The following is a 21629-nucleotide window of genomic DNA, read 5'->3' as shown; positions in this document are numbered from 1 at the left end:
CCCCACCGTTGCTCTCCCCCCCCCCCCCCCCCGCCTCCAGTGGGGCCAGTTTTCACCCCAAGCTGTCCCCTGAACCAGCAAGCCACCGGCCTGCCATGAGCACTGGTATGTGTGCCCAGAGAGGAGCGCGTGGCTGTAGGGTGAGGTCTTTCCTTAAGGCAGCGGCATGGACTTTGGTAGGTTTAAGCCAACTGTGCCACCATGCTTTTTTCAGTACTGTTGGGCTTTATATTGGGACAGGTATCTTCTGTCCTCTCACCGTTGGCATAAAAACATAGATGGCAGGTCAGGTGCTCTGGCTAACTTAACACAAGAGTGTTTTGAGTCAGGATTTCACCCTGTGTGAGCAGGCCGTGCCCAGACCAGGTGTTAGTGACAGGGGACCAGGGCATCAGTTGTGATCCTGCCTCTGCTCAAGGAGTGTGGCCAGGAGCAAACCAGTCACTCTCTGCTTGGCCGTGCAGAAGGTGGGGATAATACTTGCCTCACAGGGATATTGTGAAAGTTAATTTGCTAATTATTTATAAAGCACATTGGAGTGCTACTTCAGTTCTACACAGTGTTACGATAACATCTAATTAGTAATTCCTTATGCTTCATTTTCTTTCTGCTATAAATATTGGCCTAATATAGGGACAACTCTACCTGTGCTAGACATCTCAGTGACTCAGAGGGAATAAGCAAGCTGGATTTGGTTTGTAAATGGTCTCTCTTCCCCTCCCTATGCCATCTTACCCATAAAAACAATGTCCCCTTTGGTAACCTGCTGCCTGGTCGGTGTCTGTTGGCGGGTCGCCACCTGGGGAGAAGTCATCCCTCGAATGGAACTGTCAGCCCTCTGGCAACATACTTGCTTTCCCTGGGCTTCCCTATCCCTCTCCAGGCTCACGGCTCTGGGCAAGGGCAGGTGAGGAGGGATGGCAGGCGGGAAAGCAGGAGCTGCCGCGGGAAGATCTCTGCCCTCCCTTTCAGTGGGATCTGGACCAAGAGCTGGGATAACAGGATGCAGGATTTTTTTATCTTCTCCTCTAAAGATGTCTGTCTGTCTTTCTGTCTGTCTGTCTTTCCGTGTGTTTGCATCCCATATTGTGCTGCTGTATTTCATGTTGTATGCAGCATCTTGTCTTTGTTTTGGCCAGAGCTGATACAAGATTTCATACGGCAGTGTGGTGTTGTTCCTTCTCAAAATAAATAATGCTCAGAGACCTTTGCTGTACGTCACATATTGCTGGTTTTACCTGTCTTTGAATGGTTTTGGGCTCTTTTGAAGGTGTGAATATCCTGTATGTTTGATACTTCAATGCAGTGAATCCAAAAGAGTGTGATACCTATTTTTAGTGTTGAAAAATTTTGACAACTAACGTAAACCTACGACATCCACCATTTGACAGCATCATCACCAGCGTACAGCTTGTCACTCTCATTTTTAGCTGGTTTTTCCAACGAAATTAGAACTATTGGCAGGGATGCGGTGGAAGCGTGTCAGAACGCAGCATGAAAATGACAGCAGCTACCACCTAGTTTCTTTCAAAGAAACAAGAGGAGGTGTTTGGATTAGAGGTCTTGAATAAAATGTTCCTCCTCGAGCCTTCTCATCGAAAAAGGAAACAGTCCCTGTTTCGTTAAACTCCGGCTTATCATTGCGCCACGTGGCAGTTGCGGTAAGGACCGAATGGGTTCACAGGCGCTGCTGCGAGGCTTGTGCAACGTGGGGTGTCGCAGCGGTACCCATTTCTCTGATCAGGGGGAGCTGTGTTGGAGCCACCGTGCGCAGCCAGGTGACCCTATAAAACCATCCCGGTGCTGCGGAGGTGCAGAAGCTTCTAGCAACTTTGGGTATGTGTGCGCGCATGTGCTTGTGTGCGTGTCCAGAAGAGCTTCGCCACTGCAGGTATTTTCTTGAGACTAGATCACTAGAAGCAGGCCTCTTCTATAGATATTAATCCTGTATACCCAGAGTTGTGTAGTTTACCTGCATGCACCTGGACGGTCCCAGTAAGGAGAAGGAGCCCCACCTTTGCCTGTGAAGTTACGTGCGCCGAGTGTCTGCGAGCAGTGTGCCTGCATATGTGCTGCAAAGTCGGTGTGAGAACTGCCAGCCACAAGCAGCACGATGAAATGCAAGCCTTAAAATTTAACTTGTACTTGCTCCAGAGTCATTCCTCTTGGTTTCGCAGGCAAGGGTGCTGGCTCATCGCCAGCATCCACTCCCTGTAGCTCATTAGAAACCTTTTTCAACTACCCTTGCAGTGTAACAACAGGGATCAGTTTTCCCATGAGTTGATATATCTGCTGACCTCTCCAAAGGGGAAAAAAAAACCCTGTAGTTCATTAGCTCACTTTTGTAGAGGCTGAAAGGGAACTATTTGTGCTGAACAATACCTGCCTTTCACAGCTCCCTTCCTAATCCCAAATAGAAACATGAGGCTGAGAAAATCTTTCTGATAACAGGGAGTATGCATACATTCAGTCTAATATAATTTTTCATAGCGTTAACGTTCTTTAATTGTCAAGGGTTGGTTTGCAGGTTTTTATTGGACAAAGTGAAGGCAGGCAGCGTTTAACGTCAATTTGAGGGGGTAGAAGTGATTCTGGTGTGATGGTTTTCCACCAGTGCCCTCCTGTGAGCTTCTACATCACAGAGATCCAGTTTGAAAGCTGAGACTTAAAAAAAATAGTGCAGCCTAAGTCAACTTTCTTCCTCAATTTATTATTGAATATAAGATGGCTCAAGCCAAACTGTGTCCCCACCTACACATAGACAACCCTTTGCTCTAGCAGTATTCTCAATCACAGTTCCTCCTGCCAGATGCATGAGGCTGCACAGGCACAAGTGTGGGTGTTGCTCCCAGGGGAGGGGGGGTTACCGGGGTGAAAGCCAGTGCACAGCTTGGCCGTATCATCCACAGTGAAGTGCAAGAGTCAGCTTGAACTTTGAAGCCTAGGTTGCGCTTGTAGGGCTGTAGTTTACAGTGCTGTGTGAAAAAGGAGTGTAATACTGCGGTAATGTGTGCCGGGGTGCCTGCCTGCGCCACCAGATTGGTCTGTGGTTATGGGATGTTTGGAGTAGCACCGAAACTGGCGTTGGGCATCAGCACCTTGGTCTTCCCCTGAGGTCGTTCCTGGCAGATGGTAAGTGCCTGGTGGGCCCTGGCTCATGTCCTTAAACATGCTTGACCAAAGCAGGCTGTAATCACGGTGGCTGGGACCATTAGAAACTCCACCATGTCTATAAGGACTTGAAGAAAGACCTGAGTGACTCCAGTTGTCTGGAGGATGGAAACAGGACGCTTCTCCAAGGCGATCTGTTTGTGCGGGTGGAAAATAGGACAGATACAATCATGAATTTTTGAAGCACATTGGCTTTGTAAAGTAAGCCATGGTTAAAGAGATACGGTCTGCGTAGCCCTGTGCAAGCGCGGCTGATCCTCTTTACATCTTACCTTGCTGCTGTGCTCAGGGTGAGTCGCTTGTGCTCAGGGTGAGTCACTGTACTGAAGTGACTTCCAACCATTTTTCTGCCCAAAGTGATAATCCATTGTTAAAATGATATTAACTCATGTGTGCTAATTAGCAGGTGTGCCAGGGTGTGAGAAGCCTGGGATGTTAATTAGGGTTGATAAATACACCTTTACACAGGATACAGACTTGGCTTGTGTCTGATGGGAGTCCCTCTCCCCTCCTTTCACAACCGAGGAGGTGCTGTCCTGCAGTGGACCATGTCACGTTGGGGGGACCTTTCTCCTCCAGGCTCTGAGGAGGGTTCTCCACATTTCTGCTGGGTATTTGGGACCCTTGGGACTCCTGGAGGGTTGCTGGAATTTGTCCTGCTGATGCTGGAAGAAAAAGGGGCTTTTCCCAGTGGTGTCATCTTTATTCAGCTGAGAAGGGGAGGGTAAATGCGTGTCCTCTTCCAGCCGCAGGGGTTAGCCGATGGCCACTTCTTCAAGCTCCTGGAGGTGATGTTCCCTCCAGTCGGCCAGCTCAGCAGTCGGCCACCTCAGCAGCTGTCCTGGTTGTCTCCAGCCTGTTTTGGGCAGAATATGCTAGGTTGTCTGAAAACAGGTTTCGGTAGGTCTTCACTAATCGCTTAGTGCAGGAGAGCATTAAGAATTATATAAGTTGGCTTGCACACCTTCAGACGAAGCCCACATCAAAAGGCGTGTATCCAAATGCGTCAGCCGAGCTGGGGTGACGGGGCCGGGGCCTGGAAATGCCTGTTCTCCCGCAGCGGGCAGGCGTGAGCTGACAAGCCACCGCGGCGCTGCCCGGGAGGGCTCTTGGCGAGGCTGTTGTCAGCTCTGCACCTTCCCTAAGTAGCCGGGGCCACCTGCTCTCTGCAGCCTGGACCACGCCAGCTCGCTTGCCCCAGCCAGGCTTCCCTGAAGGCCTGTCATCTCGTTTCTCAGCAAAGCTTTGGAGGAGGGTGGGTTGGCTCGTACACAGATGCGGAGAAGGCTTCCCTTGTCTCTCCCTCCAGCCCCTCCTGAGGATTGCAGCAACAACCAGATCAACCAAATCAAGTGCTGTATCTACAAAACCACTAGATCTTAGCTACGTGATGGCACCTGTAATTCTTCTGTGCATCTCTCTCCATACATCAGTCTTGCTATTTATTACTTGCCGTTTCTTATTCCAGTGCTATGGGTTATGATGGGAAGGGGAATTCAGTGCTTTTCTTTTATCCATCTACACTGATTTAAAGTCCACCGGTGGTCAGACCGACTTGGGACTTGCTGATTTATGACTTGGTTGTCTGAAGCTTCCTGAAAGCAGCTCTTACAGGGAGGGGGGCACATGTAGTTCAAGTTTTGCTGCGAGTCCCGGCCATGCCAAGGATTTGCTATAGGTAACAGTGAACCAGGAGGAAAAGATGCCCCAAACTGCCGTGACAGAATGCAAATCAACTTAATGCTGGCAGCAGAAGGGTGTGCCTCCTTTTCGTCCTCTTAAGCTGAAAAATGCTTCAGACAATCACTTGCGATCTGTCGTAGTAAGCATATATGTTCCTCCTTTAGGACTGGATCGTAATTGCTTTGTATCTATGGGAGCTTGTGTGCATGCATGCCTGTGTATATGTACACATTGGTTTCCGTGTAATGGCGAAGCTGTTCTGATGGGAGCGATTAAGGGTGGGTGGCGTTGGAGCTCTGAACACGGCTTTGCCTGTCGGGCTGTTTGAATGGGTCGAAGATGGCAAGTGCTGGCTGTGCCCGAGTGAACCCGGAGGCAGGTAGCAGCAGCCTTCCACCCACCCCGTCGCCTTGAGTCACTCGCGGCTCGCCAAACCTGCTCACTTGCTTGGGGTTTGCTAGCTACTGGCGCTGAAAACTTCTGGAGGGGGCGGTCTGCTCCCCTGGGCTCTCTCCCCTTTGTTTCTTCTGCCTGGCCTGCAAATAGCTGCTGTCGGCTGTGCTCATTTGATGTTTAAATTAACGGTAAGGCTAAGGATCAATTGTTTCAGGGCTTTCTAGTCCAAACGGTGCGTCTGGTCCCATCCCTCCTTCAGCCCTTTCCTGCTGTCAAGGTGGGACTCCAGTGCTTATCAGCAGTGCCTGCAGTCACAGGGGGACCTGGTGCTTTCTAAGCGTGGGCAGATACATCAGAAACATCTGATGCTGCAAGTACTTGAATGTAAAGCTAAACCAAACCTGCTGTTTGAAGTGGGCTTAAAACTGACTGCTGTACCAGGAAACTCAGGTTGCGCGCCTGTTTCTGATAATGGGGTGTGGAAGAATGATTGTGCTGCATCAAATCACTCCTCCAACTATCTCGTCTCTGGCTGGCCCAAAATAGAGTCATCTCCTCCCATCCTCTTCTCCAGCATCCGTAGCACCCGGGCGTGTGGAGCACCACAGCCTCACTACAGCTATTTAATCACTGCAGTTGCACAACAGTGTGTATAACCCTGTGGGAGAACTGGGCTCCTGCACATACCTTTTGCCATTTTATTTTTTTCTTTTCCTGATGGTTTTGTCCTTTTCCCAATTCGTCGTCATTGCTGGGTTGCAAAGGGCAGACCTGCAAGGATATGGTTATTGCTTAATACTCTGTATTTTTGAAGTATCACACAGAGTTGCAAATGTCAATTTGTTAGTTAATTTGATTTGTGTTTGTAAAAAATATTTACTGTGTTTTCGACTTCATTCTGAGAACAGTTTGATACCTGTTTTTCTTCTCCCGTCCAAATGGTGCAGAGTCAAGGTGGGGGAAGTTGGGGGATAAACACAGATGGTTTAGGTTTTGTCTTGGTATTTCTTATTTATAGCAACCATTAACCAGCCCTGGTCTTGAGGACAATCCTGCTCAAATCCTAATCCAGAGACAGTTATGTGGATGTAGTGAATTAAGTAAAACCAGATCTATGAGTAATTTTTAAATCCCTGTAGTTCCTGATCCTGCAAACACTTTTGCACCCGTGGACAGCTTAGTGGGAGGCAATTGCCTGGGAGTTTTGATGCATGTCCTCTTACAGAAGCACCGTCCAGATGATACATACCCAGGGAGAGATCCTCTGGGACATACAGGAGTCGAGGGCAGTGGCAAAAGGTACAGAGTAGGTCAGAAGTTTTTTATTTTGTATCTTGCTGGTGAATTGCTCCCTGAAAATGCAATGAAATGCCAAGGACAATGCATTTTAGCAGCGTGAGGAAGGGGACCACGCGGCTGGTTCATGCATAGCTAATGTGCACGTCGCCTCTGTGGGTTGACTGGGTATTTTAGTTCTTGGCTCCTCTCGCAGCGTGTCAGGCTGGTGAGTTAAAGTCACCCCGGAGGGGTGTCCTTAGGAATTCAGGTTTCGGGAGCCGGCGGGACTGAGTGGCAGCTCGTCTGAAGCCTGTGACAGGAGGAATTAATCAGGAGAGGGAGGGAGGGAGGAAAAGAGGGAGGGAGGGATGGCAAAAACCCAAACCTTCAAACACACCCAATTGACCCATCTCGTCTTAGGATGAAACTTAACGAGTTACACCCACTCTGAAGCAGAAGGGGAATGAAACGCTGGCGCTTCCTCCTTTCTCTTACAGGCAGCCGGGGCTTGGGAAATAGAACAGGCAAAGATGTTTGTGCTGTTGATGATGAGCGGTAAGCTACTTCATGAACGACATTAACTTTTGCTTGCGTTGTCTGTGCGGGGCTGGGGGAACAAGAGCAGCTGAAGCTCAGCTAAAGCTGGGAAAACGTGTTTGTGGGGTGTAGCGTCGTCGTATTGTCTAAGACGCCGTGTGTCTGGAAAGCCCCGTATGGCTTTCCTCTCCTAACTTCTGTCTTTCCCCAGCATGGATGGAGGTGTTGCTTTCTCTGAGTCGCATTTAATCAGGTTACCAAGTGTTGTTTGCTTTTCCAGGGTTTGCGCTGCTCGCAGGTAGCAGAAGCACACCGGGTTCATTGCAGGCACCCAGAGCTCAAACTGATTGAATGGGAGCTGGGGACTTAATAGCTAAATTCCCTAAGAGAGAAAATGTAGTATCGTGTTACTTACTAAAGGTGCTTCCCTTCTCCAGCTGTCTGGCTTTATTTTCAGTAATTACAGGTTGCCATGCTCTTTAATTGTTGAAAATGAGCCCTGTGAAAGGTTTCAACTTGAATTGAGCTCTGTTAGGTGTTTCTGCGAGGTGGGGAAAGCTGAAACGTTGTGAAGGGCAATGCTGCCGTGCTTTTCAATGAGGACGGGAAGGCTGGGTTTGGTGGGGTCTCGCGCTCGCCGAAGATCTGATAACGCTGCAGAAGCAGGAGCTAGGGGAAGCTTTTCCGTATCGGGTTGCTCATTTTTCTCCTAGTTACTTCTGCAATCGCTTATCAAGTTATTTTATATACCGGTTACTATCTTTAAATCTAAATTGCCTAATTCTTGGGTTGGTGACAGGAAATATGAGTACAGAGCCCTGGCCCTGCAATTACTGTGACTAAGCATTAGGGCTAATAACCAAGCAGGCAGTGTTGTCTCCCAGGCCTGCTCTTCCCCTAGCAGCTGGCCGCTGTCGAGGGGCCGGCTCGCCGGCCTGGCTCGCCGTCCCGACCCGCTGTCTTCAGGCCTGCTATAGAAATGTCGGATATGGCTTCTGCTTCCTGAGGGGCACGGGCTTGCTTTCTGACGGGCAAGGTTCAGACCTGATTCAGAGCTGCGCTGCAACCCATCAGCCATGAGTAATCCTCCCGTGCAGAGGCAACGTATAATGCATACCTTTTGGGGGGAATTAAGTCACGCTGTAGCTGTTGGAAATGTTAGTGCTTTAATCGTTTCATTTAATGTACCAGAAACCCATTGTCAAGGTGGCTATTAATTCCTTTGATGGCATTTTCATATTGCGGGAGTGATTTAAATTTTCACATGTGATTAGTGCAGTGGAACGAAAGAAGACGGTTTTGTGGGTGTTGGTGGGTTGCTTGTTTTTCCCCAATCCTTTCGGAGTTAAAAGTGATCTGTGCATTACAAAAAATGTGTGGAAAATTGCTGTGTTAATCATGGCAAACAGAGCTAAGGAATCAAGTGTCGAAGTATGGTGTGCCTGGTTACACTTCCTAGGGGAACTTGCTCTTTAAAGGATGCACTTCTGTTTTTAAGGGGGTTCCAACTTGTTTTGAGGCAGAAACACTTTATTTTTCCAGAATTCCTGTTGGAAAAAATCTGCCAAACCGCAAATTTGCATCATTTAAGCGTTTGCTCGAGCTTTATGCTTTTGCTCTGGGAAATCAGTGGTAGGACTCATGCTGGCGTCTGCAGCATTGATTTTGCACCATCGCAGCAGTGGGAGTAAGCCTATTAAACATTGGTCTTCTGAGCAGGCTCATTTATCTTTAAATGAAGTTACACATTATGGCTTGAGTTGTAGGTAACAGCTGTCTGAAAATGAACCCCGAGGAAAATACAGATAGTTTCCTGCAGCATCCTGGACTGGCCCTCATGCTGGCGTCTGCAGTGCCTGGGCACCCTCCTGCCAGAAGCTGGGGCAGGAGGATGGGGGGGCAGAAATGGAAGCTCACCACTTGGGGCAACAAATTGGCTTGAGTCTAAAGCATGGCCTCACCGTGTGTGTCGAGGCCCCGTGGTGTATGGCAGCAGTGAGCCCTTTATTGCTCCCCCTGCACTTAGGCTCTGATTAGTTAGCCGGTGCTGGTCTTTTGCCATGCTGTGAGGATTAATAGCACAAAAATATAAAGGGTCTTTGGTGTGTGTGGGGAAGAGGTCACCAGAATAAAATACCAGCTGCTAAACAATTTATTAAAAAAGAAAAATTCAATGCAAAGGTAATGGTGGCGTCAAATCTTTAAAAGAATTTGGCAAGAAAGAGGACGACTCTCTACTGATATGTCTTTCTCAGTATTATTTTGTTAAACTGGCGACTGTGCGGTGTGTTCCAGTGAGTTTTATGGCCCAGTAATCCACTGCTGGATGAGAGGAATACATTATTTATAGATTAGAGTGTTTTAACATCCTAGCATGGGGTTGTTTAAGGAGGTCAGAATACAGCGCAGTGGAAGTGGGATTAGCCCAGCTGTGCTGCACACAGTGCAGAGGCAGGGGAAAAAAAGGGAAGTTATCATGTAAATATTTATTTTTTTTTATTGTGCCTTGCAAGGCATAGGTCACATAAGATTTAGGGGTTTCTATGACCAGAATGTAGTTTTTCTCTTTATTGGTTGTGACATCTCAAATTTTAATTGAATAGTAAACAAACACTAACATCCTTTTTTCCCTGGCTCAGCAGGCTTGCTCTCTGCTGCTTGTTTGCTTTCTCAGTGGGATGGTGTTGAAGGACTTGAGGAGGGAGGAGCATTTGTGGTAGCTAACAAACCCCTGTTCCTTCCAGGGGGAAGCTGTTGTGTTGTTCCTGTATGTGAAGCCTCCCTCCGTGCTCAGCTCCGTGCGCAGGTCCTGGAAATCCAGCCCCATCGGCCAGCGCTGCAGCTGGTGCGAGAGGCTGTGGACAAACGGGTAGTTAGTTGATTCACTGCAGAATGCTTTTACTGTAATTGCTTTTTGAGACTTCCAATTACACTTTCAATAAGAGTTGGAATGCGATGTTCTCAGGTAGCTTAAAAAGCCCTCATAAAGTGAAGCAAATAAATGATCCTGGTAGTGGCCAGCAGTGTAATGGGGTGCCCATTAGGCAATGCATGCATCTGGGTGTGTGCAGGCTGAAGGGTCCCGTGTAGCTGTGGTCCTGTGAAAGCTTTCTGCGCTGAGCCCTTGCCGTGGCTCAAACGCAGCCTGCACAGGAGGCTCAGTGGTCTCGCTGCTGCTGGCACCCACAGCTGTTCCCGCTCTCCCTTGCTGCTTTCGGTGGTCTTCCCAGCAGCGAGGTCTGGGGTGGCAGGTTGGAGGTTAGCTCATGGGAGACCAGCAGTGGTTTAACTCTTGCATTTTCTAATATTGTCTAGAGTTGGTCTAGATTATGGGGTAATTAAGAGCTCAAACTCACAGTGATGTTAACGGAGTTTAACAAATTGCCAAGCATTAGCTGGGCTGCAGGAACTGTGTGCGTGCTGCTAGGAGCATAGCAAATGTGCCGTGGTGAAACTTCACCAAGAGTGGTATAAGATAAATCACGTTACCTTGCATTGCCATAGGTGTACTTGAGCTACCGCTAATGAGCAGCAGCTCTGTAAGATAACTGTGGCCTGACCACAAATCACCTTGCATACGTACACGCTGCTGTAATGGCATGAGTGTTTGCAAGCGGTGACATTTCAGGAATGGTTTGGGTCTGTCAAAAGATCAGGCATATGGATTACTTGTGGACATAGAAATGTGTGAAAGTCACGGTAGGTATGCTCCTCTGCAGAGGTAAGGGGATAGAGGTGGTGCTTGGTGGGCAGCCATGGTGGTAGGAATGGTTGTTATAGTGGTGGGAATGTTTGTGTTTGTTTCTGAAGAGGCAGAAACACTTTTTTCTCATGAAAGTTGCTCTGCATTTCTATTTCCATTTTCCCTTCCAAACAATTTGGAACTGGTGGGCTCGGTTTCATATGACTAGTGCAAGAAAACGCCTCACTTGTTGAGGGGATTTTATATTGAATAATAAGCACAGAAGCAGCATTTGAATAGCACTGTCTTTATGAAACAGTCTTTTTTTGGTCTTTTTTCTCTCTGTATCAATACTTGCAGCACTAGTATTGTTGCCCAGATGCATTTCAGCTTATGGGGACAGCCATAGGGCGCTGCAGAGCTGCTGGCAAGGGCAGGCAGGGGTGGGGGGACCCCGGCAGCTGCCTGGCAGAGGTGGGTGGTTCTGCTGCGCTGGCCTCTTGCTCCATGGAGCCAAAGCCTCCTGTGTGCGTAGGGAAATGTCTCTTTCCCATAAGGTTTGAGCTATCGGGGTGGTTGTCCTGGGCGCTGGGTGTGACACCTCCAAAGATAAGGCTCTCTCTGAAGTAGACAGTGTAAGACACCAACGAGTCATAGCTGCAGATGGATGAGTTGGGAGTTGCCAGACCTCCTCTGTAGCACTTTGTTGGAAGCTGGAAAGCAGTGCTTGGAAGCCTATAAAATAGCAGAAGCAGCAGGAAAAAGTAAAGTGTGTAGATTTTGCCTTAATACCTGCCTGCACCATTTTTGGAGGATGCACAGAGCCGCTCATGCCGGTCTCTTCTTCCATACACTATGTTGCCGTGTGGCTGCTGAAAATACCCTGGCTTTTGGTGAGAGGAGGTTTCACGGCTTGTGTTCGAAACTGCTGTAGCAAACTCTGAAAACCTGATGTCGTGACTTTCCCAGGTGAGCAAGCAGCACTCTCTGGTCCTGCAGCTGAGTCCCTCTAATCCTCAAGTCAGAGGGAAAACAAATAAGCCTTCTGCTGTCTGCTTCCCAGTGGAAAATTGCCTTGTTATTCATTTGCATTAACCTGGGTGGGGAAGGTATATTCAGAGTGTGCTCCAGGCCCTTAGACATTGAAATGGAGACAAAGACTCCCCATTGCGCAAGGCCACCGCTGGGAAGGGAGGTGGGAAGCCGCTGGGTGCAGCCGCCTCCCTGCACCCAGGCAGGAAAGGGGCCAAAACCCTGGTTGGGACAGGAGGGATTTTGATCAAGGTCTGGGATGTGCGGGAGGAGGAGTATTTAATGGTTACTACAAAACAAAATTCACTTGAACAGCACTGCCTTGATAGGCATATTCTTGCACGTTAGCTGATGCGCCTAGCTGGAAGAAGCTAAGATGATTTTAACAGCCTGCATGGTATTACACTAAATATTGCCAAAACCCCCAAATCCACTGTGTTGAAGGACATTAACCATGTGGTATAAACTTCCCAACCTGAAATTAGTGAACACGAGTGATCAATCTGAATTTAAAAAAATGCAGCCATATGACTGCTGCTCGCCAGCTCCGTGCCCGCGGCAAGTGTCTGAGATTATTTTTGCATTATCCCAGTCACGGGAAAGCTGCGTCTGGACACTGAGGTCTCGTCTCCAAAGGGATCAGACGCGTCCTCGCCCGTGCCTGGGTTTTGCATGAATGCTGGCAAAACCTGGGAGACTCGAAACAGAAGTTGTCTGCTGCTCCTCGGCTGCAGGGAGGCTGCTCACCTCCCTTTGTGAGTCACCTCCTACCTCACCTGGTGAGGGGGGACCCATGTGCGAGGTCCCGCTGCAGCCGGAGGGATGCCGCGGCACAACATGGTGTGGCTGCAGCCCACGGGTTGCTGGAGGAAACCTGCCGACCAAGTGCTATGGGACTGGAAGCATTAACTGCTCCCAGATTTCCTGGGGGGCATTATTAAGTGATCGCTGCAGGTCTATGCAGTGAATTAAAGTGGTTACTGAAAACCTTTGCCAAGCGTCTGATGACTTTCCCTGTAAGTGATGTGTAATACATGCCGAAGGTTGTTTGGTTAAAAATGGCTAATGTGCTTTTTTTAATAGTAACAAAGGAGCCTTTTTTTTCCTATACAACTGCAATGAAAATGCTGGGTTTTACTCTTCCCCCCCTTAAGGTGGAGGAAAGCTGCATTTTTGTTCACTTTTATGGCATCCTAGAGTGGAGTTGGCAAAGTGCTGCTGTAAGAGATGCAAGCATAGGCAGCAGGCACCAGAAATGCACATAGCCTTGGTGTAAGACTCGAGGCAGAACACAGAAGTCAATTCAGTTAGAAGTTGCAGGATGAAACTTATGACAAAAAAGCCAGCAGGAGTAATCTCCTCACTGCTTTTATTTTTTTTTTAAGCAAATTAATCTTAATGCTTTAGTAACATCTGGATGATTTCTTGGTAATCTTTTTCTGGGAAGCACTTTTTTGTGTGTGTACTTTGTTGTGGAATGATAAATCACTGTAATTTACCAGCCTGTTTTTTTAAAAATTAGAAAGTCATACTATTTGATATGTTCCTTCAAGCTGTCATTCCTGGAGGCATATGAATGAATGCATGACATTTCAGCTTCTGTTTACTGTTTAAAACAGGTCTTTATGCTTGACGTGGTTACCTCAGCATACCTTCAAGTTTGGCATTTATAGTTTTTTTTTTTTTAAAGGGAAATTAAAAGGAATGGGAATTTTTTTGAGGAGGAAGTAGGTGCAGTCAGTTGTTTTGGACCACCTGGACTTGGTAAACCCATATAAGTATCCAGAGCTCCACGAAGACTTGGGACCCACTGGCAGCGTCCCTGGGAGCCCCTTGCCAGAGTGGCTGGCAGCAGGGGCTGTCCCCCCTGGCGGGAGGACAGCTGGTGCCTCTCTGCTGAAATGTGGCCTCCAGCCTTTTTGCAGCAGGGGGTTGAGGCCAGAGGAGGGCAAAGTTGCACATCCGCATCAGTACTCAAACAGCTGGAGTCTGTATTTTGAAATAACATTAAGTAATGCGGGGAATAAGCAGAAGACGGCTGTCCGGGAGCATGAGAAAACCACGGTACCTACCACAGTCAGCTTTTGATTTATGCTTCTGGGCAAGCGAAAGAAAGGAATTGAGGCTTTTTTGGAGCATGGCTTTGAGAGTAAAAACGTCTGCAGGGCTGGAGCTGTGTCTTGGGGAGAAGGGGGCAGGATTATTTGGAAATAGAGGCTCTGTGGGGAAGGTCTGCCTGCAGCCTCGTTCGGGCTCACAGGGCTTCACAGCTAACGAAGAAACCTTGTGTTTCTGAGGACCTTACAGCTGTCCTCATTGGGATCTCCTTTTCCAGGGAAAGGTGTTTGGTAAGGGAGCAGGGAGAAGCTGGCAGTGAACAGACTGTGGGGAAGGGCAAGGATTTGGGACGGGATGAGGCTGGAGGGGGGAGAGAGAGAGAGAAATAGAGGTTGGTCTCTCTGAATCGGACGTATTGGCCAACGCTACAGGGGTTGGAGTCTCATCGGGTGTGCGTTGGTTAGTCCTCCTGGAAAACAGAAGGCTGAGTCACTATGCCTGCTGAAAACCTGGTCTCCGTTGTCGAATGGTGTGGGCTGGTTCCCCCAAAGTATTAGGTGCCATGTGAAATGGGAGCTGGGACTGCCCCATTGCACGAGGCATGGTATAGCTTCCCCCCGCCAGCACCAAATAAATGGCAACGAAATAATTGACAAACCTGAGTCTGCGACGATAGGGAAAACAGCTACAGCTTTGTGTGAGCTCCTGGACGAAGGATCACATATCCTTGTGTGATTGTAAAGCAGCTGGGAGCTCCAGTTTCAGTCCACACTGGAGCTTTCAGATGCAACTGCAACGTAAATAGAGCAGGGTCCATGATCAGCTCTCAGGAGGCGATTGGGGTGGATGGTGTCTCAGAAGAAAAAGGTTTCCAGAGAACATGCCCCTCTTGTGTATATAACACCGATACAACAACTTGCAAACATATAGGAAGTATGTCAGTGGAGTATGCTATTTTTGCATAATTCAGCAACATGGAACATCAGAGAAATGTCTTGTGAAAGTAAACAGTGAAGCGCTCTAACAAATGTTTGTTTGGTGCCGAGTACAAATGTGTAGGGGAAAAAAGGTTGAAGTCTTTGAAGGTTAATTGAGGGAGCCCAGATAAAACCATGTCTCCCAGACAGTGAGTGGTCAGGCAGGCAAAATTACAAATAAATCTATTAGAGAAAAAATAATATCCTATATACTAAAATGTGCAGAGCTATAGAGATGGCATGATAATAAAAGGCTGAGGACATTGCAGTAATGTGGTTGACATAGAGTAGCAAAGAGCTATGAAGTTGCTATCCAGGGATGGCATCTTATTCCTCGGAGACCAGCTTTCCTTCTGGAGGTACCAGTGGAGGCTGTTGTTAGCTCAAAGGTTGGGGGGTCGCTTTTCAGCTGTAGTGTTCTTTTGGGAGGTAGAGCCTTCTGCTCATGTGACAAGCACATAACACTAACTTAAATGTACTGGGTGAGGTTATGCAAAGTAAACCTTCAGGTTCCTGATCTGCATTCAGGGCTTTGCTGGATTCCTTTCCCCCACCAAAAGCTTTACTTTTAAGTTGGTTTCAGTGTTGATTTTCTGAAGAGATGAAAGGGAGCTCCCTTTAGCAGGGAGTGTAGTCTGGTGGTTGGAGTAGGAGATCGGTTCCTGCCACTGATGACTTGCCCACTGTTCAGGCATGGTTGCTTGGTGCCTCAGTGCCTCAGTAAAGGAAGATGGCTCCTCACACACAGATTTTGTGGATTAAGGAACATGTACAGAGTTTTTCTGATATTTATTGAATATAGTTTGCACATTTCCAGTGCATTTTACCCTAAGTTGTTTTAGCCTAGAGCTGTTGTCTACAAGAGGAACAAGAAGTCTGAGGAACTGCTTTGGAGTCAGTTTTGGGTTCAGCTGACCTCATTTCCAGGACGTAGACCTGCCTGCCGGCCCCTGTAGATACATGCACCTTTGCACTGGGATGGGGTCCTAGTCTGAGCTCCAGGGCTTCCCGGGGTCGGGGGGTGGATCCTGCTTGCCACCAGAACCTGCTCCAACTTTGTTGTGCTTATCACAAGCCTGCAGGTTGATCATCCTATTTTTGAAATGGTTCCCCAGCCTGTGTTGCCTGAGATGGCTGGATACCCCCCATCTGACTGGGATTTTCCTCCACATGGCGGGTTTAGGAGACACACAGCCGGCCATCCTTAGCTTGCCTGTAATTTAGACAAGATTACAGGCAAGCTGCAGATAGCCAGCTTTTTAAGAGCAATCTTGAACCTGCTCATCAGAGTGTACATCTCACTTTAAACTTACCAAGACCAGCCAGCTGTGGAGAGCTATTTCTGTACAGGAATCTCTTTAAAGTTTAATGCACTTTTTGCTCACTGAACCCCAAAATGAGTCACTTAAAGGAGCGTCATCAGATTTTTGAAACCTGCCCACCTGTTGCTTCCACTAACTTTTCTGTAACATGCTTTGGTCCTAGATTATTCAGAGAGAAGTAAAACAAATCCAACAGACAGGTTTTGGCAGCATGTAATACTGATGAGAATGAATTAAGGATTAAAGCATTTTCAGCAGGTATTTAAAGTTATACTTTTATCAAATTCTCTTTAAAAAAATGTGTATTTGAATATGGGAAGATAAAAGCTTTTAGAAGGTTTTATTCCTCTTGGAGCTACTGATTCATTCTCTAAATGGCAATAAAATTTCTTGCCTCACTGCAATCTGCAAAAAGGTGTTAGTCATGTCTTAATGTTACTCGGAATTTAGTACAGAAGGGAGAGACAGCAACTTCATGCCTTCCTGGAGGCACTTGCTTTTCGCTACCCTCTTCGCACCAGAAGGTACCAAAACTTGTTGCCGTGAGTTTTTTAGCAAAATTCTTCGGAGGTCTCGGAAATGAATACATTTGTGCGGAGGCTTGTCCAGCCTCTCTGCTCGCCTGCTTTCTCAGCTCTCCACTCGAAGGGCTTTCAAAAGCTGGGAGGGTTGGCTGGGTTGAGCTGGCGGGTGCTTAAGGCTGGACCCACCCCACCGCTCCTGGAGCTCAGTGAGGCTCCCAGCCGGAGCTCTTGAGAGGCAAAGGTTTGGGATGTTGGCAAATGAAAATAATTTTTTATTGCTAAAGCTGGACCAAATTTCACATTTAGAGCCTCTAGTAGTAAAACTTATACAGCAATAAGAGGATTATCTTCTTCCGACCTCTCTTTTTAAACCTAATAGATGAATGCTGGAGGCCAGGGATTCATATTCCAGCATGCCTGGCCTACAATTTATTGCAATATTATCTCAAAGTAATTGAGTGGGTCCTACAAGTCTGTATATCAGACTAATTCTGGTTGTCTCTTAAGGAGGTGCATATGATTCCTTTCGCTTCATTTTAGAGAGGCCTTTTACATGAAGGAAAGTGACAACGTGTTTTTTGATACTGTGATGAAACTATGCGGTGTTGAGCACGGTCCCTTCTGTCTAACTAGGTATCTGTCACTACCATGTCACCTGCTTGAGGACCTCCCCTATATAAATGGGTTTATGCTGACTTTATTTCAGTGATACAGGAAAGTTAATTTCTCCATCTGTAAAAGGAGATTTGAGATGCAGGGAGATTTAAGATACTTGCCTGTGAATCTGTGGAATTAAGTTTGAGAGTGGACCCCTAATCTAGTACCTTCGCTATAAGATACAGCCTTTGCTTAAGCTTCACAACTGAATAAACTAATAAACCTGTCAGAAAGCCTGGGTGCTGCACACCGGAATTCTTGGCTTGCAATTGAATAGAATCCTCTAGAATTTAAAAATTTAGAAAAAAGGGGCCTCAGCTCTAAAGGCACATGCTGTTCTTTGAAAAACATCCCCCACGCGTCTGATCTGACTGTTCTCCTAAAATCTTGTTGAATACATGAAAATAAGCGATGGTGCTAAGTGTAAAGAAAACAACAGGAACATGAACATGCCTGATATAAGTACTGCAGGTTATTTCATCAGGCTAATAACAGAAAATAGGTCTACCCGATGGGACGGCATTGTATAACATTGTCGAATTTATTCAGCAGTACAGAATATGATCTGAAATGCTACCTGTTAGCATTAGCTGTTTCATTGTAAATCGTGGATTTGAGAACTCGAGCTTTCTGATTGTTTCTGGCTGAATGTGATTATCTCAATAGCTACACTTGAAAGCCGTTATTTTATTTTCATTATGACATTGCAATAGTGCTCAAAAGATTAAACATAAATGTATGTGAAGAGCTTGATCCCTGAGAGTGTGAGGCAGAATTGTGTGCCTGGGCTGGGTTATCATGATTTCATATAGAAATTGAGGGGTTATTTTTGACTAAACGACCATTTATGCTTCCAGCTTGTCGCAGACCGGTGCAGATAGCCGTTTTCTTTGGGCTGTCATCAGGGATATGTATGCACATTGGACTGTGCCATTGGAGTTGGGCAGCCAACTCCTGAAGGCGTGAGGATGCTCAGAGGGCTGAGCCAGTGCTGCGTCCCTCTGGAAATGCCTGGAGGTCCGTAAACCCCCCAGGTGAGAGTTTCCCTGCTTATGGTGAGGTTTCCCTCGCCTCCTTCAGTGCCGTTGGTACCAAGAACACCAGTGGAGTTGATTTTCCTGTGCGAGGGATTCAGCTACAGCAGCAGAGGGCACCTGTACATTGATATCACCGCATCTGTCCCTCTACAAAATCACAGCAGAACTGACTTTTTTGGTTTTGTTGCCAGAAAGGTTGTATGGGAACCAGAGTTTAGGTTTCTTCGTGCCTCTAGAACTCCCACTAGCTGAGAAGAGTTTGGGATGTACAACGGAGTAGCCACAGGGCCATAGGATCCGGCCGGGGCAGCAGCCGTGTGTGGAGCGCTCGGTCCTGAAAGCACCAAAGAAAAGGTAGCTAAGGGTGTTGTCTTCTGTAATAGCAAATTAAACTGGGCACTGAGTCACTGACTGCCCGCAGCCGTCCGTACTGGTCCCCTATTGGAAGTTACCGCCCCTGCAGCAGCCATGGTGAAATATGGCATTAAGCCGTACAGCTCAGCCTGTACGCCCGAGTTAAAATCAGAGCAGTGCACTCGGGCACACCCATGGGGATGGTTTTAGCCACCACACCCAACCAGCCCTCCTGTTGATATTTATGATTCCCTGCTAATAGGTGAAAAGATTAAGACAATGCGATGAAATCACAAAATGAAGAGTGAGGAGAATGGAGAAAATACTGTATTATCTACATTTTATACTAGTAAAATTTTATATTAGTAGTTATTTTGAACTTCACTTGAACTATGTGATGAAGTTCTTTTAGTTGTTCTTGATGGAGCGAACACTGCAGTGTTTTGTTGGTTTTTTTTTGCAGCAGAGTAATTCATAAAGCTGTACCAGGTTTTTCTTCCAAGTCCTGTAGGTTATTCTTTTAATTAAAAATGCAATGAATTTAAGTGCTTTTCTAGTAAGAGGGTGTTGAAAATATTCTAAATACAACTCTCTGTTAGTCCAGCGCAAGACCATTTTAATTTAAAATCCACAAACGTTTCAGCTGGGTTTCCATAATGATTATTAGTTTTTAATTATTTCTGCCATTTTCCCTGATTAAAAATGGAATTATTACTCTTCTAATTCTAAATCTAATTCTACTTACCAACTTGGCATGTAGAATTGCTTCCTGGCTTCTTTCATGAAAGGCACTATAATCTCCTTGGAAAAGCTGGATGGCTGTTGCATCGATGTTTCTTCATCTAAATGGAGTTGAAAATACTGGTAGAATTTTGAGGTTTTACTTAAGGCTGGGCTAAATAGCAACATATTCATGTATTTAAGCATTGAGTTAGTTTGTGTGACATCAATCACAACTTTGTGGTCAATCTAGTCCAGGATGTCACGTTTGGTATCACGTCAGCTAAATTAAAATTTATGGCTAGCTGTCATGATACCGAATGTGATTTATCCTGATTTATTCTTCTCTATATGCAAATTCAAACCCATTCCAGTGCACATAGCCTGTACTTTCGTGCAGCGGATTTCAACACCTTTTGGTTAGTACATCCTTAAAGCCGTTCCAGCAGAGGCATGAATCCCTTAGAAGTCATCAGCGCGCAGCGTGCTGCGTAGCAGCTGTGGCCGTGCTCTCCCGGTCCCCTTCTGCAGATTCCCACGGGCTGCTGCAGAGACCACGGCTCAAAACCCACTGGAGAAGCTGCCGAGGCGATTGAGCATACAGACTTGGGATATCGCTCCTGTGCCATGGGCTAGGCTGGCTTTAGTGTTTCAGATTGTCACTTGCATACCTCCGGGTAGCGCAAGAATGGTCTTTGTGAATGATATCCTTTCAGTAGAAATTTAGCAACGTGTTACACTTGGCACAGAAAATGAATCAGCAAAATTAACCACATTCGTTTTTTTTATTTTATGTTAGCACTAAGAAATGCATTCACTGTTGTTCATTTTTTTATTTAATGCTTGCCTTAAATACAGGCTAAGTTAGAAAATATGTACAGTAGGAAATTTATCCGTTCACACCATGTGGCACTCTTCTGAGTATTTCTCTCAAACTCCATTAATGAATTAATTGGGCAAAATCACACACAGCTGACAAAATTTTTTTCTGTTTCATTTTGATGGATAGTGTCTTAAGCGATGCACAGTGCAAGAAAACTAAGTAGCGTTCTTATGGTATCAACAATTCATAATTCAATTTAGTCTGAAGTCACTGGCTGACAGGTTAAACTGAGAGCTGTCCTCATGTCTCCATTAATCTTCATCTGAAAGTTCCCTGGAAAAAATGCTAGCCTGGGGATGGCTTCATTGCTGATAGGCTTGCTAGCAATCTTGCTTCGCATTGATCCGCGCTTCAAGCTGCTCACTTGAATTATGGGCTAATTCTGTCTGGAATTCTGCATAATTTTTTAATCTTGTTTCTTTTAATAAAGTTACTTGTCAGGTTGATATCTGAAATAATGACCTTGGTGTAACACTGCGGGACAATACTTAACTTCAGTCACGTGAGTGTTAATATAAAAAAATCACTTGAGTGTAGTGGGAGCCAACTTATGTTACAGCAGTGCTGAGCTTTGCTCAGATCTCGTGTTATAGCATTTAAATACCTTCCTTGCAAGTGGACGTTAGATTTCCATGGGGGAAAAGAACATGGATTCTGGAAAACTTGCCATAAACAAATTACACTTGGCAAGTGGGATGCTGCTGTGTTTTCCCTGCTTGTTAAAAGTTCCAGTAAAAAGGTCTCTTGATGGTACAGAAATGTCCCAGAATATAGGCTTGGTCAGAAGAAACTGGGAGCCAAAGCAGGGCCGTACCTTTTCCCTTTGAAGCGCCATCCCGCCTATGTTTGCATTTTCTACATTTTTCATGATGTATTGACAGAGAAATGTCAGGATAAGTTTCCTGAAAACAAAGGAGTGAATGAATAAAGTCTTTTTCTCTATTGTTCCCAAAACTGGTTACAGGCCTTCCCCCCCTCTCCCCCCCCAAGCCTGTTGGGTTGGGCTTTAAAAAACAAAACCCAAACCCCAAACAATACAGTAAAACCAAAAGCACCAGAGCAGGTGTTGCCCACTTGTTAAGACAAGTATAGGACTCGTTTCCTTTTCAAAACGCAGTTGGAAGTCAGGTTTTAAGGAGGAAGATCAGAATGGAACTATTGAGCATAAACTTATTAAGTTGGCCCGTGCCTTAAAATTGCGTATTTACGTGCGGTGTTGTAAGACGAGCAGGTTGTTAACCTTGCTGAGCTCCTGCGAGCGCGTATACGTCCCTGCACAAAACCTTCCTAGAGTTTTCCCAGCCTTTTTGCTCGTTAG

General features: G+C 46.5%; 1 protein-coding gene across 1 annotated transcript in view; it reads right to left on the bottom strand.

The window, feature by feature from the left end:
* The window catches only part of SOD1 (superoxide dismutase 1, soluble), a 117150-nt gene extending 96004 nt beyond the window's left edge, over window positions 1-21146 (bottom strand). The window contains exon 1 of the mRNA XM_009328010.1: window positions 21126-21146. Coding sequence (XP_009326285.1) covers window positions 21126-21146 — 21 coding nt within the window. The remainder of the gene's footprint in view (window positions 1-21125) is intronic.
* Between the last annotated feature and the right edge of the window lie 483 nt (window positions 21147-21629).

The sequence above is a fragment of the Pygoscelis adeliae genome, unplaced genomic scaffold, assembly GCF_000699105.1.
Source record: "Pygoscelis adeliae isolate BGI_AS28 unplaced genomic scaffold, ASM69910v1 Scaffold154, whole genome shotgun sequence".
Lineage (NCBI taxonomy): Eukaryota > Metazoa > Chordata > Aves > Sphenisciformes > Spheniscidae > Pygoscelis > Pygoscelis adeliae.
This window is presented reverse-complemented; position numbering and strand designations above follow the sequence as displayed.